This window comes from Macrotis lagotis, chromosome 4 (genome assembly GCF_037893015.1).
Source record: "Macrotis lagotis isolate mMagLag1 chromosome 4, bilby.v1.9.chrom.fasta, whole genome shotgun sequence".
Classification (NCBI taxonomy): Eukaryota; Metazoa; Chordata; class Mammalia; order Peramelemorphia; family Peramelidae; genus Macrotis; species Macrotis lagotis.
This window is the reverse complement of record NC_133661.1, coordinates 243,163,400-243,183,799: the sequence shown is the minus strand read 5'-3', so window position 1 is coordinate 243,183,799 and position 20,400 is coordinate 243,163,400. Positions and strand designations below refer to the sequence as shown.

The window sequence follows — 20,400 nt, the reverse complement described above, 5'->3', positions numbered from 1 at the left end:
ATAAATTGTTTTAAGTGCTAGAGAAAATTAAAAATTAAAATCAAATGTGCCCTGTAATCCCCACAGTTAGAGAACATATTTTTATTTAAAGGTCCTAACACTTCTAACTAGCTACCTAGTGAGCCAGAACTGCAAAGCATGGAATTTGTCACAATGTGTATGTTTTTTATCAACATTTTTATTTTCTGGAGGTTGCTCCAAGTGTTAAGCAGAGGATATGAAAAAAGATGTCTTTGGGCTTCTGAATTCTCTTAACTTTTATGAGGCACTCTGGAAAAGGAACCAGTGGCTACAACTTGACTGAACAGAATATCCTTATTGCTAAGAGGGGTCAAGGGCTAGTCTTCCGTGTTGTACATGTACTAGATGGGATCTGAGATCAATTCCACTACTAAGGAAGGGAAGACTGGTGAAAGGTTTTTGTCACAATGCATAAAGATTTCAAACACAAGGCATTGTCTATCCTGTCCTGTTTCCCAGAAGCAATGGGAAATGTTAAGTGTGTCTTTTTTTAACATCTGTTTTGCTATTAATTCATTTTTCCAGCATCTTTAATTTAGGGTGACAGGAGCCTCCTAGGCCCTGGACACCATCATTCTCAGTAACAAAACACTGTTGTGTGAGCAATGTTCTCCTCTACAGCTGTTTGGAGGCAAGTCTCAGCAGCATTGCCACAGCTGGTGGAACTAAAGGAACTAGGATGACATTTCCCTCTCCCCTTGTTTTTTTGCAGCCGGTGCTACATATATCTTTGGGAAAAGTGGAGGGCTCATTCTCTACACCTGGCCTGCAAATGACAGACCCAGCACACGCTCAGACCGCCTTGCTGTGGGCTTCAGCACGACAGTGAAGGATGGCATCCTGGTTCGAATTGACAGTGCTCCAGGGCTTGGCGATTTCCTCCAGCTTCACATAGTGAGTAATGAATTCCAACTTGTATATACTAGTCCTTCAAACTTTTGCTGTTGCTCTGGTGTAGACAGACACGATATATTATTCCAGACATGTGCAACAAGTATGCCCATGTAAAAATAACATTTGGTGCAGTGTTGGAATCATATTGGTGATGTAGGTGTATTCAAACTAATTTTCACTTACAGAAGTCATATGATTTGGCATTGGTACTAAGGGAGTTTTTGATAGGGAGACATTGACACTCATACTGCTATGCTCTGAGTGCTTTGCAACTATCAAAGAGGTTGATCCACTGTGTTTCTTCTCATCTTTGATTATGTAGCAGTAATCTAGTTTGGATGCTGTATGAATAAAGGAAAATCATTGTTTGTTTTTCTTAATAGTTCCAGGTGCAAATAGAATAGCAGATTTGAACATTAAAGGTCTTTCAGGTTGATTTTTTTTGAGATTCTATTTTTGATAATGAAAGGTTTGATAAACAATGATAACCAAAAGAGAAGGAAAACTATAAGTTTGTTCTAATCTAGGCCTTTTGCCTATAAGCTAAATGAGCATTTACATTTAGCTATCTGATGCCATGTGGACTCAATACAATTCTAGGAAATTTAAATGATTTGGGGTGGAAAATTGCCATGCTATGATGATAGAAACTATTTTTATAGCAACAATTAGCCCATTTTATAGCATGTGCAGTCTGTAAAAAAAATGTAGGCTAAGAAAGGATATGATTCTCATCTATAAGTACCTAAGTGCAGTTACCAAGAATGAAGAGAGGAATTGTTCTCATTAGTTAGCAATGACAAGGCTAGAAAAAATGGATTTAATTTGGAACAATAAAAGTTCAGTTTTAAATAGCAGGAAAAAGGAAAGCAGTTAAGAGAAAAAGATCAACTGGGGAATGCAGCCAACCTCTGAAAGAAGGAAAATAATCAGATTTACCTAGAAAAATCTGCATCAGAGACATGGTATTCAGAGAAAATCAAGAGTTTTGATCAGATAATTGCTTGCTGGCTGTCTTTGGTTTAGGAGGCTACAACTTCAGCTTGGCTACTAAAACATCTTTTGAGTACCTGGTTTTTTTTTTTTAGGTAATATGGAAAATGAGCAGTTTACCATCTTGATTCCCATGGCTGGTGGCATTCTCACTTCACTCTGAACCAGAGAACAGGCAGAATGTTAGCAACTCTGGGGAAAGAGAAGGAATGGTTAGAGATGATAATTTTAAAAATATGATGGTCAGCCCTAGAGTCCAACCATAAAAGTTCTCTCCACTCCTTTCTTCTGTCTGCTTATTATAGTGTTATTTTCCACCTGCTCTTGGAGCTCTAAAAATCAAGTTAATATGATAAGGAGAAATCCAGTTACATTTACCGTATCATTTTCTAAACTTTCTGATTCTTTGTTGTATTGTACTTTTCAAGTCATAATTAATATACTATTTGCCCTAGCATCTAGCATGGTATATCCATAAATGCAAACAGGCATTTACTAAACTTCAGATGTCTTGCATTTTGCCTCTGTGAATAAAACCACATTTTTCAAATCCAGGTCCTAATATTTTAAAACCCATGCAATTTGGAAGGCCGTGCAAAACACATTGATTGGTTTATGATCATTGCAAGCTGCAGACCAGCAGCAGTTCCCTTCCTTTCTCATGACTTATTAATTGTTTAGGGTGGTTAACTAAAAACAACATGATTTAGGGCTGCCATGTAACAAGTAATTGGTTCATGTGAAACTTTTTAATGATAGTGTATTGGTAAGTAATTTCATCAATTTCGACAGACATAGACTCTGTGTAGATAATCTCCATTCAGATGCATGATTAGGAGAGCAACTTCATTGCCCTATGTGGAACTGAAAGTTCCACTTAACATTTTATCTTGGATTTCAGCTGACAGTGTTGGTCCCAAAGTAGTGTTCGATCTTAGCCTTCAAAGCTCAAAGGAAACTTAAAGGCCATTTAATCCAAACCCCCTCATTTTCCAGATGAGGGCACTGTAAAATGAGGAGGTTGAACTGGATGATCTGTTAGGTCTCTTTCAACTCTAAATTCAATTATCTTATGACATGAAAATATAAGAACTACTAAGAGAAGCAAGAACATTGATCAAAAATTGTAGCCTTGCTGTAATTGATGGGTAGATTTTTCTTTTTTTTTCTTTTTTGAGCATGTGGTTTGAACTTCTGATTTCATCAGTATAAGAAACTCCTGGATTCAGGCAGCACTTTATTTTCAACTTATCTAAGCAGACAATTGCCTAACATGTTAAGAGCCTTGTCCAAGGTAGCTGTTTACTAAGCCTCTGTTGTCTTGAACTTTGTTGTTGTAAATAAAACCACAATTTTCAAAGCTAAGTCATAGTATTTAAAAACCTATGTAAATTGGAATGCTGTGCATAACATATTGATTGGTTTTTAGTCATTACAGCAAAAAAGTCAACTATTATTTTTTTTCAATTTTTGCAAGGCAATGGGGTTAAAAAGTTACTTGCCAGTTTGAACTCAGATCCTCCTGACTCTAGGGCCAGTGCTCTATCTACTGTGCCATCTAACTTCCCCAAGAGTCAATTATTATGTAATAAAGGCAGGATGTGAACATAAGTCATCCTGGTTGTCAGACACCATATGCTATTGTACCTCTGCTCATTTAACATTTGTAAGAGTATATATTAAATATATGTTGTTTTACTTACACATGTGGACATATGAGATCTGAGTATAATATATTTAATATATTAAATGAATGGATTCTGTCATATTAAAGTAGGTATTTTGGAAGGTATTATTTCAATAGTAGCTCTGGATAAGAACAATAGGTGACATTTGTATGGCACTTTACAGATGACAAAGAATTTTTATATATTATGCATACTTTTGAGCCCACATAAAATGTATGCGTTTTAATCCCTTTTCATCCTCACAATAATCCTATGAGATATGCAATGGAAATAATGGTACATTTATATGTCATAGTGAAGTAATAGAATGATTCACTTAGAATCAGAAAGACTTTGGTTCAAATCTTACCTCTAACACTCACTAGCTATATAACCTTGTGCAAACCACTTAATCTTTCTTGACTTCAATTTTTCCATCTACAAAAATGGGATGATGATAGCAATCAAATTTAAAGGTTGTGAAAATCAAATGAGATACTGTATATGAGGTATTTTATTAACCTTAAATTCCTTTATACATGTTGGGAATTAGTGTTATTAATAGAACTAATACTAGGAGGAGGAGCAGGCAGTAGGGCTGTACAATAATATCCAACATTGGAGTTGGAATCAGGAAAACCCAAGTTTGTATCTGGCTATAAGGCAAGTTACTTGAATACTGTTTGCCTCTATTTCCTCATTTGTAATACGGAGAAAATAATATTACCTACCTCTCAGAGTTGTCATAAAGCGAAAATGAGAAATTTCCATAGGACTTTGCAAGCCTTAAAGCACTTGCTACTCCTGATATTTAATTTGTCATGATATTTAAAAATCCATAAGAGTCAGAATGCTCTGTATAAGATATTGATTAATTTATAGTCATTTCAGAAACAAAAAATAGTCAACAACAGCCAACCATTATGTGTCAGATATATAGTCATAGTAGTAATAGTAATAGTAGTAGTTGTAATGGGACAGTAGTAGTAGTGGTAGTAGAAGTGGTAGTGGTAATAGTAGTAGTAGAAATAGTATTATTAATTTTACCCCCTTTTTAATAGAAAATAGTAACTTCATCCAGTTCATGTGGGTATTAAATGAGATAATATATTTAAAATGTATTATAAAAGTAGATATATTTTTACAAATGTTTCAAAAATGTTATGTAATTTGTTCCAGAACATTTAATTGTCAAATGGCAGAATCAGAACTTGAACTCAGCCCTTCCAACTATAAATCCAATTGCATCTTTTCCCCCATTTTCCTGTTACCAGTATTTAAACATTTCTTGAACACTTCATTTAAAATTACTTTCAAGGGGACAGCTAGGTGGCATAGTGGATAAAGCACTGGCCTTGGAGTCAGGAGTACCTGGGTTCAAATCCGGTTTCAGACACTTAAAAAATTACCTAGCTGTGTGGCTTTGGGCAAGCCACTTAACCCCATTTGCCTTGCAAAAAAAACCTAAAAAAATTACTTTCAAAGAAAGTTCTATTTCTTTGTCAGCCAAAGCCAAGATTTGGTTGCTTGAAACATTCAAAATTATTTGGTACCATATCTTGTAAGTAAGTTTTTAAAATCCAAATGAAGCACTTTTATTTAGGTAAAACATTAGTTCTCTGGTTTCCTGAACCTACTGTAAAGACACTTCTAACAAAAGAGAATTCTGAAATGTCTCATTATTAGCAAAGGTGCATAGTCCCCATGAAAGATAGCTTTGAAGAAAAATAAAATGTAACATTAAAGTTCTTGTAAGTAAACTTTGGGGTAAATAAGCATAGTAGAATAGAGAAAACAAAGGACTTAAAACAGTGCCTCAGACCTTCTTTAAATTAAACCTCTTATTTGGCAGGTGCAATTGAGATTCAAAATCCTTATCCTAAACAGAGTTTATATTTTAACATTCTGCACTGAAACTAGAACACCCAGTTTGAATGCCTTTTGTACTTTCTGTAAAACTCTGTTCAAGTCATTCTCCCTCCTTAGGTTCATTATCCTCATCTTTAAAATGAGTGAGTTAGAATAGATCTTTTCTATGACCCCTTTCAGAGCCAGCATTTGTGATTCTATGGCTTGGGGCTTTGCTTTTTCTCTATACTTTCTCTTCCTTGACAACTTTATCCATTGCTTGGCTTCAATGATTACTTCCACTCAGGTGCCTCCCAAATCTATCTCTTCAAGTTTGACCTCTCCTCTAAGGTCTAGCCTGCATTTAAGCTACTACTGAATATATCTACCTCAAAGTCCTAACTTGACTTAAATCTCAATATATTCCCAAACTGAACTCATCACGTTCTCTTCCAAACTAGTCATCACTTTTAATATCCCTATTTTTTGATTGATGGTATGATCCTTAATCAAGTCACTCAGACACAAAACCTTTAAACCAGTTTTCAATCTTGCCTTTCCTTCACCAGGCATGTCCAATCAATTACCAAGTCATGCTGATTCTAATGCTATACTATCTTTTTTTTAATCTGTGTCCTTATTTGTCCATCATTCTAGATGACTAAGTAGTTAGAACACTAGACCCAGAGTCAGGAATTCCAGAGTTTATATCCTGCTTCATACACTTACAATGTGAACCTGGGAAAGTTGCTTTACCGGTTTGCTTTATTTTTCTTCTTCTTCCAAAAGAGGTTAATAATAGCACCTTTCTTAGAGAGTCATGAAGATCAAATGAGACAATATTTGTAAAATGCTTAGCAATAGCACATGTAAGTGCTATTTAAATGATTATTCCCTTTTCAATTCAATAATACTCACTAAGATCCTAATTAATTCTTTCTAGTGACTGTAAGAGCTTCCCAAATGGTGTCCTTATCTCTAATATCTCTTTTCCCTAAATCATTGGGCTTCCTTAAGTACATATGTGATCACATCATTTCCATTATTCTAAGGTTAATATTTAATAATCTGGTACCCTACATAATCTAGCACCAACCTATTATTACAGCTTTATGTCATGTTATCCTCCATAAGTCACCAATTGGATTATTTGCCAGTCCATCTTATCGTATGTGATTTGATAACCCCCAAAACCAGTATAATCTTGGTTTGCATTCATAGAAGCATGACTTCCTGAAGAAAGGATACTATAGTCTCCGAACCCTCTGTTATAAATAAAGCATATCATGTGAATAATAATAATAATAAATAATAATAATAACTAGCATTTATATAGAGTCTATTAAATGTTCCAGGAACTGGACTGATTTACAAATATTATCTCATTTGATCTAAATGATTAACCTATGAGATAGGAACTATTATTAATCTCATTTGTGATTGAGAAAAATAAGGTGAATAGAACTTGTGACGTGCACAGTCTCACAAAACTTGTCACCATCTGAATCTGAATTTGAACTCAGGTTTTCCTGACTCTTGTTCCAGTATTCTGTTGACCTCACCATTTAGCTATGCATTCAGTTTGGGGTACCAAGGTTAAGGAAGAATAGAAGGAAGTGGATGAAAATGATGAAGAGACTCAAAGACATTATATACAAGGATCAAGTGAACATATCATGGATATTTAGCTTGAAAGGAAATGATAACAATCCTCCAATATGCAAAAAGACTATAATATGGAAATGGGATTGGATCTCTTTTATTTTGTCTCAAAAGGTGGAGCAAAGAGCAAGAGAGAAAAGTGGAGAGGATTTAGGTTCCATGCAAGGAAAAAACTTTCTAAAAATTAAAACTGTTCTAAAGAAGAAATGAGCAACTAGGTACACAGAGAATGAAATGCTGGGTCTGGAGACAGTAAGACTCATCATTTATGGGTTTAAATCCAGCCTCAGACACAAACTAGCTATGTGACCCTGGGCAAATCCCTTAACCTTGTTTGTCTCAGTTTCCTCATCTGTAAAATGACCTAGAGAAAGAAATATCAAACTATTCCAGTATTTCTGCCAAGTAAACCCCAAATGGAGTCAGGGGAGTTGGACATGATTGAAAAACAACTTAACAACAGTGACTACAAAAAAGGGAGATTGACTGTTTCAGCAGACGTGAGTTTCCTATGAGAAGATCTCTTTTGGAGTTGGGTGTAATAACCATTTGTGGATTTTGAAGAAGGGTGTTCTCTTTTTCTATGATTCCATCTTTTAATAAATAAATCTTTTAGTTTAGTTTTAGTACTTAGATTTAATACATGGAATTATCTAAGCTTTAAGCCATGTTATATAGACTACTACCAAAAAGACACTTCTATGAAGATTTCCATTGTCTTCTAAATCCAAAGTGATATCTCTGATCGCAAACTCAAAAAAGACAATTTGTATTAAAAAAAAAATCTGACAGGGAAGCTAGGTGGTGTGATGGATAGAGCACTGGCCCTGGAGTCAGGAGGACCTTAGTTCAAAACTAGTCTCAGACACTTAATAATTGCATAGCTGTGTGATCTTGGGTAAGTCACTTAACCCCATTGCCTTAAATAAATATTTTTTAAATGTGATTTTGACAGGCCTCTTAACCTCGAAACAATTTAGGCTAGTCTCCATGACTAAGAGGTGCAGCTGCATTAGTAGGAGGAGTTTCTTCTCCAGAAATTCTCTATATTAGCAAAATCAGTCAGTCATCTAGTCATTCCTTATTCCTATCCACTTAATAGATTATAAACCCCATGTGAGCTCAGGGACTAAACCAGTGTAAAGCATAGCATTCTACACATAGTAGGGTGCTTAACAAACTATTTCTTAAATTGAATATAAAGGTATAAACTGTATGTTTAGTTTCATCTGCACACTCTACTCAGGTATTTATTTTTGGTCATTAATTTTTATAAATTTTATTTATTTTTTAAATTTTTTATTTCTCTCCAAATATTATTCAAAAATAAATCTAAAAAGCAAAAACTAATTGGAGGTTGATTGCTTAAAACTAGCTATTGCTTTTGGTACCCTCATTTTCATGCTTTTTACTCCCTGTGTGAATTATTCAGAGCTATATTAATGAGATAACAGATGATCTGTATTTGACAGGTGTAAATAGATCAGGAAGACTGCATAACATGACTTCCCTATAGAGTGAATCATGTGTCTTAGAATTGAGAAATCTTTTTTTTTTGTCTGTTCAAATCTCCCTGCTTCATTGAAATCTATTGTTCAACAATGTACCTGCCCTGAACATGTGATCAAAGTCTATTATTCTTTTACCCATAGCAGCTGTCTCTTAGCCTTGGTATCTAGGCATTGAGGAGTTGGGACACATTATTCTAACCCTTCTTTACCCAATAGGGCCCAGGAAATGACTGAACTGCACCACTGAGAAGATTTCCACAAAGTGCCTACTATTACTATAATAAAACTCCTGATGACCTCCTTTTCACCCCCTATAAGGAGAGAGTAGGGAAGAATAGGGCAGCAATTAGTTTCTCTTTATGTAGCTAATACTAGGTAGAAAAAAAAGACATCCTATTAGTTTCTCTGTGTTTGTAATTTACAGTAAATCCTTTTGGATTCATTTTTTAATTATGAGCCTTTCAGGCACAGTGGAAATTTATGTGCCAAGGCATCTGTTCTGTATGACAAGAATCTGCAGCCTTCACCAGTCATATTCCCTCTAGAGATACTTGCTGCCAGCCAGGGAAGCTCGAGGATGCACCATTTAGGATGACCCTGCATTAGAAGTGTATAATTGCTCCCATTTCAGAAGTTTACACTCCAGAAGGATACGTTGAAGAAGTGGTAGTTTTTTTTTTTTAATAGTCCTGGTGGTTTGTCTTTGAAGATGATGAGAAGAGAGGTTTTTAACTGAAGGAGTAAAAATAAAAATAAAAAAAAAATGAAGATAGGACACTATCTTTTGGGTTGTGGATTTGGCTAGGCAAGTCCAAGATAAAAAGGGTCCAAGTTGGCAGTTTATATGTTGTGATAGTCTTGCAGCTTATACAAGAGGAAACTGAGTGGATTATGATCCTCCTCCCTTTGCTTCTAAGTTTGAATGTTAGAAATTGTTCAATAGTCTAAATGAATCTGTCAATATATGTGGACATACACAAAATACACATTCTATAATTTATTGCATTCAAAAAGATTCCTTAACCCCTAAGAGAATCAAGAATTTTGCTTTCTGATTATTTAAGAGATAAAGTTTAGGAACTGCCAGATTGTGTCCTTTATCATGAATGTTTTTCACTTTGATATCAGCAACCAAACTTTATCCACTAGGAAGTTCTGTGGTGGAGTTAGTTGACAACTTGTTTAGATTTATACATGAATTTGACGGCACCATAACTATAGAGCTAGAATTGGGTTTTAAAAATGTGAGTAACTTGCTTGAGGTTACAAAGATAGCTAGATCTGGATTTGAACCCAAGTCTTCTGACTTCAAATAATGTGATTTTTTTCCCCTTCTGAATCATATTGAATTTTCTTAAGATTCCCTTTGGTCTCTTGACATTTATAAATAGCTTATTCCTTATGATTACATAGAAATACATAAACTGCCAACCTGGACACTTTATTTTGACTGTCTCTGACTTGGATATCTACAGCAACATATTTTCCAGCTCAAGCCTCAGTGGGGCTAGGTGGCAACTCTCTTAGATTATTCTGTGGATTTGGCCAGTAGCTGGATTGGATTTCATTCAGGATCTGTGTTTGGGGGAATCTCAAAAGATGAACAGAAAAATGTTGGAACTCCCGAGTGTGGTGCCTGGGCACATGTGGGCTATGAGAACAATAAAGTGACAATGGTATCCGACAGGTATAATTCCATTTCCCACAGATGACTGTGCACTGCAGGCCAGTTATAATTCCTTCCATTGCTGTTTCTTCTTAGTGACAAAGTCCTCTTTGAGTTTTCTAGGCTTAGGAGCTTTTCCAGCTCATTAGACACTTGTGCGGAGAGAGCCTGCTGGGGATTCTCTCAGCGCCTTCCAAGCTTAGATGTGCCATCTCGGCAGAGAAAGAGGAGAACATGGTGGGAGGGGAGTTGGAGAAGGAATTTGATGAATTGGAGGCTTATGTAAACCATGCTGAGTTTAGGGTTTTGACCAGGGCATTGGAAATTGTACATATTCTTTGACCTCTGTATATCATTCCCAAGTTATTCTTAATGTAATTTGTCCTTTCATCTCCTTACATGGTACTTGTTATTTCTTGATATTAAAGTTGTAGTTGCCCATTGTGCTTCTTTGAGGACCCAGTTATTGATATATCCATTGTAAGAAAGGGGATGCCATAGAAATAGTTCATATTTTTGCATATCTACTATGTGTCCAACATAGCTTGGAACCAATCCTAGATATTAAAAACATTTCTAATCATGATATTCAAGGCTTTCCACAATCTAACTCAACTAGCCCCCCCCAGTCTTATTTCAATCAACATACTTCATGTTTTCTGTTTTTCTAGTCACATTGAACCCTTTTCCTCACATTCTTCTGTCTTATTCTTTTCTATCTCAATGACTTTGTTCACACTTTTCTCCCTGCTTAAAATGCATTTTCTACCAACATCTCAGTTTTTTTGCTTGCTTTTAAAGGCTCTTCCTGCCTTCTATGTCTATATCACCTACTCCATGAAGTCTTCCATGACATCCTCATCTCCATGAGGAAGTTATTGCCTTCTTTTCCCTATTCTTATAGCAAATTGCCTCACTCTACCCTTTGTACTGATCTCTCCTTTGTGTCATTAATTCTGTGACTAACAGATTATATTCTCCTTAGAATAAATGCTTTATTTATTTATCTCTTTATTTCTTGAGCCTTAGTAGTATCTTGCACACTATAGTCACTCAATAAATATTTTCAACCTCATTACTGCAGACAGGTCTATAAGGCTTAAAGTTACAGCTAGTGTTTTGATTTTTTTAATTCTTTTTTTTGTCTACAGAATTTAATGCAATTCCTGGGATATAGTAAGCACTAAATAAATCCTGGTTGACTATCTGAATATCTTGTGGTCCCTTCAAATTCTCTACATCGCTGAACTTAACACTATTGGTAGAAAAAAATTCTCATACTAGGGAGTATTTTACACTGCTAATAATATCACAGGTGTAAGTATAAATAATTGAATGGATAAATAAATAAATAATATTTGACAAATTTTCACATTCAAAAGTAGTTGAGGTCACAAGGACTATAGTAAAGACTCTAGATGATTCTTTTATTATGTCTTAGAGGACTTAGTTTATCTATGGAATGCAGAACAGTTATTTCACAAGGCTAAGTAAATCTCCTTAATTTTCCTGAGTGTCACATTACCATGCATTATTTCTCTACACAGTATTATAACCTAATGCAATCTGCTTCTTTATGGCTCTTTTACTGTAACTATTCCAAAGTGGACAGAATATTCTTCCTCCAAGTCCTTTCTTTAGCTATGCAGATGAACCATAGAAAATAGATATAATATATAGATAAATGGATATTTGTAAGTATTTCACATTGTGGTGTGGATTTTCCCCAATTTTTAGTGTCACATTGTGACAAGGAATAGAATAATGCTTGACATAATATTGGAAAAATATTTTAGAGAACTGATGAACCAAAACCAAGGACTAGAGGACTTGAATTCTAAGTATTATTGGTCTATTGCAGATCAGAGTATTGTTAAATTATTATAGCACAATTTAAATCTTATCATTATCAACCATATTGTGTAGAGATAAGTGACCACTATTGGAAGAATAGGTTACAAATTTTATGGCAAATGCACATAATCTTGGAGATTTCTTATGCCATCAAATATCAAAGAGCTTCAGAAATGTTGATTGTAAGTGTAATATATAAAACCAGAAGTTTTTAACGATGAAATATTGGAAATTGGGGATGAAGAATGACCTGGGTGAAAGAGATATTAGCATAGGGAATTAAGAAAATAAAATCAATACCACCTGACATCATACTCTGCATACAATGGGAACTCTATAAATATTTATATTTTACATATCATGAACACCTGTAGCTCCTAAAAAGATAGATCTATGTCTTGTTATGAAAGTCTTAGAATATTCAAGCATATACATTTGATGAGTTTTGAAAAAATTAGTATCATGATAACAATACTGTCTTATAGTTATTCTTTACAAGTATTGCTTTCCTCTGAAATTTTTAAATTTGTTTTGTTAACCTTTTTTTTTAAAACACATGATTCTCATTTCCCAATAACCCCTATTTTTGGAAATCTATCCTGTAACAAGGAAAAAGCCAACTGACATTTCAACCATTTCTGATTGCATATGTAGCTTATATGCCACATAAGTATTTCTCTACTTATCTATAAAGAGGAGGAACTTAGATTTCTTCATTAGTTCTTTTTTTTAGGTGTTTTTTTTTGCAAGGCAAATGGGGTTAAGTGGCTTGCCCAAGGCCACACAGCTAGGTAATTATTAAGTGTCTGAGACCAGATTTGAATCCGGGTACTCCTGACTCCAAGGCCGGTGCTTTATCCACTATGCCACCTAGCCGCCCCATTCTTCATTAGTTCTTTAGCATCAAAATTGGCCATTCATTATTTTCATCTGAGTTCTGATGTCTTTTAGTGATAATGTTCTTTATATTATTGTAGTTTTTGTGTATTGTTCTCTTTGTAGTTTTCTTCATTTTGCATCACAATGCAACTATTCCCAAGTTTTTCTGAATTCCTCATATTTGTCATTTCTCATAGTACAATTATATTCTATTTATAGACTACAATTTGACTAGTCATTTTTTAAATAATTGGCACATATTTTGTTTCCAGGTTTTATTTCTACCATGAAAAGTGCTACTAAGAGTATTTTGGTGTATATATAGAATGCTGACTTTTATTTTTGACCTCTTTATGGTAGATTTCCAGTAGTGGTAACACTGGGTTGAAAGTCAAGCTTATTATTTTTTTTCAAATAATTCCAAATTATTCTCCCCACAAATTAGACAAATTTACTACTCTACTAATAGCATATTGGTGTGCCTATCTTACCACAGCCCTTCCAACATCAACTAATTTCATCTTTTATCAGTTTTGCTAATTTTTGGTAATGAAGTACCTTCTATGAAAATATTTTACAAAAAATAAGCATGTTTTATCAGTTAGCTCTGCTCAAGTTAGTCACATCTAAAGTTTCAAGCATGGATAGTGGATTTTACTGACGTAAAAATACCTGTTAACCTGTTACCATAATATTTAGTTATGGTTCCTTTTGCATAGTGAATAGCAAAAGATTCAAATATAAATTTTTAAGGTAGTTCAATCTGTGCAGTAGGAAACAGGACAAACCTCAGGTACTTTGAAGTATATTCTGTCCCTGGGATGACATAACATCATTGGTTCAATGTAGTATGTCATTGACCTATAGCTTACACTGCTTCGGTCGTTACTGCAGAGTTAGTGTTCAGTGCAGCCATGCAAGAAATAACACATTGACTCCCTGTAGCTAAAGATGATGAATTTTATATGCCTGGCTGTATTTAGAGGGCATGGAGGCTCAGGATATTGATAGGGGAATTCATTAGCCACCCACTCGGAGGAATCATAAGCTTAGATCCTAGTGCTGCCACTATTCCTGCTAAGGTGAGTTACTGCTTTTGTGAGAGATGGCAAAGGAAAGTGTAGGACTATATTAGCCTCAAAGATAAACTTGACAGCTAGTCCAGTAACTTCCCAGTCTGAGGATGACACTTTTGGAACCAGGAGACACTTAAAGTCATTTAGGCAAACTTACCTTAATCCATCAGAGAGTGCTGCCCCCTACACCAGTCAGCCCATACTCATAATTATAGGAAATGGCTGTCATTAAGGTTTCATTCTATTCCTAGCACTGTCACCTGTGACCATAGTCCCTATTTTGTTATTCAGTTTATTTTTGTTCTCACCATGTGCACAATGGAAGAAGTGGTCATGTGTTACTGTCTGACAATGGATGGGACTGATGCTCAATCTTTCAGATATCTTCTAAGTAATTAATATTATAATAGAGTAGCATAGCTACTTTTGTTACCTATTACTTTCACTGTGTGCAGTCTTTTGCCTTTCTGAATAATGCTAACACAATCTCATGTTTTTTTTTTCTTTTGGAATTCTAACAAGTTGGTCCCTGAGTTTTGGGGTGGCCATACAAAGGGATAATCAATGTAAGGGACGATGCTTCCTGGAATGGGAGAATGAGAGTCCTGTTGTACTTAGATCTCATATGAAATACTTTGTTTAGTTCTGGGGAATAGTTTTAGAATGATGTTGATGAGCTAGGTTGTTCAGAGGAGAGCAAACAGGATACTAAAGAATCTTGAAGTGATGTCTTGTGATGATCAGTCCAAATTCCTGGGGATGTTTAACTTGTAGAGGATGGGATTTCTTTTGTGGAAATCATTTTAAAATAGGAAAATAGGGTTAACAATTTTCCAGAGATACTTAACACTGTTCTTTGGAAACAAACAGAAATATGTGTGTCTGTAAAAATTTTTAGGACTCAATATGAATTTGGTTGAGTTCAATTTTGACTTAGATCTCCTTTAAATCTGCTTCCATGTTTTATTTAGACATCAATTCTACTTTGTTCCTAAAAAGTTGCTATCACCGATATTACTAAGTTCACTGTGTGATAGTATATAATAGAGGGAGTAGATTTATTCTTTGTTACTTCTAAGGAGAGATTCAGGAACAATATAGAAAAACTGTTGAGACAAATTTAGACTTTAGTTCTGGAAAAATTCCCATTGGTTAGAGCTGTCCAGAAGTGGAATGCCCTGCTTCAAACAGTGGTGAGTTCTTGCTCCTTGAACATCTTCAATGAGAAACTGAATGATCAATATGTTTTTTGGTGTGAGTTAGACTACAAGTCACTTGAATTCCTTCCAAGATTAAAACCATGTAATGTCATGATTCTGTAACAATTGTTGAGGAACCACAAAGTTGAAGGAATGACACTTGAATTTGATAAGTGGATGATGGGACATCAGAGCAGATCCCTAAAGCAGGTATTTTTTAGACTATGAGATACCTTCAAATTTTCTCACCACCTCCCCATCAGGCATGTAGCTTTTGGGATAATACTTTCTTTCCTTCCCACGCTAGAACTCAAATTTGAGGGGGTTAGGAGAGAGTGATCAGTGTATAATTTGAAGTGATACTACCATTTAAAGAAGAATAAAACACTATTAAGATACAAAAGGAAAAATATGGGACTAGAAGTCAAAAAAAACTTGGCCTCTAGTGTCCTTTTTTAATTTTATATCTAACATAAAATGATAATCATGTATCCTGTGGTACAACTGTATCATTAGCTTGCTAGATGATCTCAGGTAAGCCCCTTAACATTTCTGTGCTTCAGTTTCATTGACTAATAAATTGTGAAAAGCCAGGTCTCGTTTTTGATAGCTCTACTTCCATGTGTAGATTAGGAAATTTAAGTCAAAAGAGATAAAGTAACTTTGCTACAGATTATATAAATTAAGAAAAAAATAAGCATGTATTAAATACCTACTATGTACCAAACCCGAAGTGCTTTTAAAAAATCCAAAACAAATAATCATTTGATCCTCACAACATCTCTGGAGATAAGTGCTATGGTAATCCTCATTTTACAGTTGAGGAAACTGAGGCAGACAGAGATTAAGTTATGCCCAGGGTCATATAGCCAGGGTCATATAGCTCATAAAGCATTTGAATTTAGATCTTCCTGAATCCAGGTCAAATATTCAATGCACTTTCCTAGGTCATTCACATTATCATTTTATCTTTAATATATGAGGAGGCTTTCTATTTTTTTCCTGCTATAAAGTTCCAAGATTCTAACTCCTCTGGTGCTGGATTATCTCTTTGGGCTATACTTAGTTGAGCAGGACTCTTTTTAGCTTTTTGCCAGTGATCACAGTTCCATGAAGCATGAGATTTGATTATCCTTATCATTATCTTAGCTTGGATAGCTGTGTATGTTATTAGTGGTCATAAAATTATCTAGCGCTTTCATAAATGCACACTACCATATTTATAGGAGTGACCTCTTTGGATAATAAACTCTACAGGTTAGCTGTATACAGCACAGAGAAGCATTTCTTTAACTGCTGGCACAATTTCTCATACAGCCCAGTCTATCTTGTTTTGTTTTGGGTGATAGTTTTTATGTGAGGAAATGAAGAATTGTCCCCCCCCACTATCAAGATAATGATTAATTGTGTGCTGTACATATTGCTTTGGATATTACCCCCCTTTTGTGATCTTCTTAGATATGGTAAACTTATTAGAATATCAGTGATAGCAACTTTCCAGGAACAAAGTACAATTGATAAACCTAAATAAAACTTGAAGCAGATTTAAAAGAGATAGAAGTCAAAATTGAACTCTACCAAATTTATATTGAATCATAAAAATCTTTACAGGCTTACATATTCCTGTTTGCATCCTAAGAACAGTGCTGAGTATCTCTGGAAAACTGTTAACCCTATTTTCCGATTTCATATAGTTTCCACGAAGGAAATCTACTATAATTCCTTATGGCATTGTGATTCCAGTGATAGAGATCATATGCCTTTACTTGAATGAACCTTTTTCAGGTTGTTCTCTAAAATTGGAGACTTAAATATAATTCTTACATTAAAATAATTCCAGCTCTTTTATCTTGGTATTTAAAGGACACATTGTCCACATTCTTGACTTTATAATGATTGTCCCCCAATTTTGGAATGCTGTTTCTTCTGATCTCTACCTATTAGCCTGGATTCCTTTAAGACAACTCAAACGTTCCTCCAGGATGGAGGAATTCTACCCTTCCTTATGATATTCCTTTTGAAGTAAATGAAAAACTCCCAAAAGATAGAATTTCTGGATGATTAATAATCAATTTATTAGTTAGACTAGCTGGTAATCAATAAATTGATAGTGGTTTCTTTTCATAACAAAACACCCCCCCCCCCCCCAGTAGAGATCCCGAGTGCTTTAAACCCCTTTCTGAAAGGGAATGTCAAGTTGAAAAAAATCAACCCTGACTGGAGAATGAAGGCTAAAAGTTTTTAGCTCCTCCTACTGTGAACATGGCTCCTAGAAAATGCTCATTGATTAATGAATTGATTCCAATGGTGTGGACCCTACCTTTTGTGACAAAGACCTTTACTTTTTGTGAGTTACTGTCGCAAACACCCACACACCCACACACACACACACACATTACTCACACATCATTTGGTGTTTAATCTTTTAGTGACTGTCCCAGCTAAATTTTACCAGACTTGTCCTTCAATAATTTATGGTGAGTTTATAGATAAACTTTATTGAAGCCTTTCAGGCCTGGTTAAGACCCAACACATCATGCACCCACTCCCAAGATAGCTTTGGAGCAAGCAGGGCTACCTCTGAAAAACATTGAGGCACTTTAATAAGATTTCAGTAGAGGACATGCTAGTGGGTGGGGGGAACCTTCAAATACAGGTGCTGGAGAACATAAAGTGAACCTGCAAAAGACAGTTTCAAATCTAAGCTGTCTGCAAGTGAACATCTAATTTTCTAAATTTCTACTATAAACCACACAAGATTAGTTTTTGCACTGCAGCACTTGAAATCTATCTTTCTTAGCTAAGTTTAACAGGCAATGCTAGGGTACAAGAAAAATTCAATTGCCCCCAAATATCCCCCTCCCATTTAATGAAATGGGGCATAGTTGTTCCAGTCACTTGTCCCAGATTGATATCTGAATCTTTGTCACTAAATATGATTAGTGTTTAATCATAGGGCATAGATTTAGAGCTAGAAGGGACCTTAGAGGTCCTTTAGTCTAATCTCTTCATTTTACAGACAAAGAAACAGGCTTAGAGAGAGAATGAGTGATGCTCAAGATTATTGTTAACAAGTAGGAGAGGCAAAATTTTAACCCGTCTTTCTCTCTCCAAGACCACTGTAGTATTTACTATTTCATATTGCTTCTTTGTCATCTACGCAACCTTTCACTTGCAAATAAAGAAAAAGAGGCCCAGAGAACTTATTTGTCTTCACTAACATCACATAAATATAGTGAATGGTAAAGTCAGGCTTCAGGAATTCTGATCTTCTTACTTCAGTCCTCTTTCCACTGCACCACATAACCTCCTCATCAATATATTAGAGATCCTTTTTGGTCTGCTTCTGAAATAGTGAAGCTTAAATCTAATAGTAGGGCTCATGGAGTTTGATATACCATAGAGATAATGGCAACTCCCTTTTAGTCAGTCAATGGGTAAATATTTATTAGATGCCTATTTTTGGTCCAAGAATTGTGCTTAATGCTAGGCAGGGGAGGAGAGAGAGACAGACAGAGAGGGAGAGAGAGACAGATGGGGGACAGAGAGAGAGACAGACAGACACAGAGAGAGAGAGACAGACGGAGACAGAGAGAGAGACAGACAGACACAGAGAGACAGACAGACACAGAGAGACAGACAGACAGAGAGACAGAGATAGACAGACACAGAGAGAGACAGAGACAGAGACAGACAGACACAGAGAGAGAGACAGACGGAGACAGAGAGAGAGACAGACAGACACAGAGAGACAGACAGACACAGAGAGACAGACAGACAGAGAGACAGAGATAGAGAGAGACAGAGACAGACAGACAGACAGAGAGAGAGAGAGAGAGAGAGAGAGAGACAAAGAGAGACAGACAGATAGAGAGAGAGACAGACAGGCAGAGAGACAGACACAGAGAAAAAGAGACAGACAGACAGACGGACAGAGAGAGAGAGACAGACAGAAAGAGAGAGAGAAGGAAGAAAAGAATTCACCTATTATTTTTCAAATGTAGTCATTTTAAAGAGGAAAGATAAAATCTCTCCAAAGGTCTAATAGCTAAAATAGACTATAGCACATGGCAGGAAATGTAAAATGCCACCCTTAACTGCAGGTAGGATGTAGGTGGGTGGAATGCAATTATCCAATTTAGAATTAGCCAGGGATAGCAGGGTTTAATACCCTACCTTTGTGAAAAGCAGCATGGATTCCATAATGAATACAAGCACTCAAGGCCTCTGGTCTTTGGGTCATTATTAAAAAGTAACAGGCTTATGCTTTTAGCTGCCTATTGCTGCTGCCAGTGTTGACTTACCTGTTGGCCAATGACTTCACTGAAAGCAATGTAGTTGGAATTCCTTGCTCAGCCCTGCTCCTTTTCTTAGAAATTTCTTTGACTACTGCCTAACTTTCATATGTATCCAACATCCACATTTTCACAAACCCTTAAATAACACACTAGTACAGCATAATATAATCAGTAACCACTGAGACAGATAAATGCCATTTACAGAACTGTTTGCTCCATTTTTTACTTAGATCTGCTTTTGTTCCCCAGTCCATATATTGACCTTGCTTTCTCTTGTATTTATTTTCATTTGTATAATAATAATATTTATCCTTCATTTTTTGAAGAAGACCACATCAGGGAGGTGATACCATGAGAAGCACATGAACCAGATTTGAGTGTGGAGGGGGATGTTCTGCTAGTCAACAAACCTCACTTTCTCCTTCAGAGTCATCTGGGTCTCATGGCCAGATATAAATCAGGATAACTGGAGATGGCCCTGGAAGTGAAGCAATCAGGGTTAAGTGATTTGTCCATGGTCACACAACTGGTAAATGTTTGAGGTCAAATTTGAAACCAGAACCTCCTGACCTGAGAGCCAGTATTCTACCCATTGAGCCATCTAGCAGCCCTTTACATTTAAAAGTTATATATATATACATACATATATATATATGTATGTATATATATACATATATATAAAATGCAATTTCCCATAATATGATGATGCTATAAAATATGATGTAATAATATATTGTATGTAATTAACACAATATATATTATTGATAACTTTTGTTTTTAAATAACCTACAAATCCAGATATCCTTTGTTTTTGTTGTTCAGTCAGATTCTT

The 20,400-nt window shown here is 35.5% G+C and overlaps 1 protein-coding gene across 1 annotated transcript in view; it reads left to right on the top strand.

The window, feature by feature from the left end:
* The first annotated feature begins 260 nt into the window (after window positions 1-260).
* Window positions 261-20,400, top strand: part of LOC141522886 (neurexin-3-beta) — a 562,426-nt gene continuing 542,286 nt past the window's right edge. Inside the window, exons 1-2 of the mRNA XM_074236273.1 lie at window positions 261-359; window positions 700-915. Coding sequence (XP_074092374.1) covers window positions 261-359; window positions 700-915 — 315 coding nt within the window. The remainder of the gene's footprint in view (window positions 360-699; window positions 916-20,400) is intronic.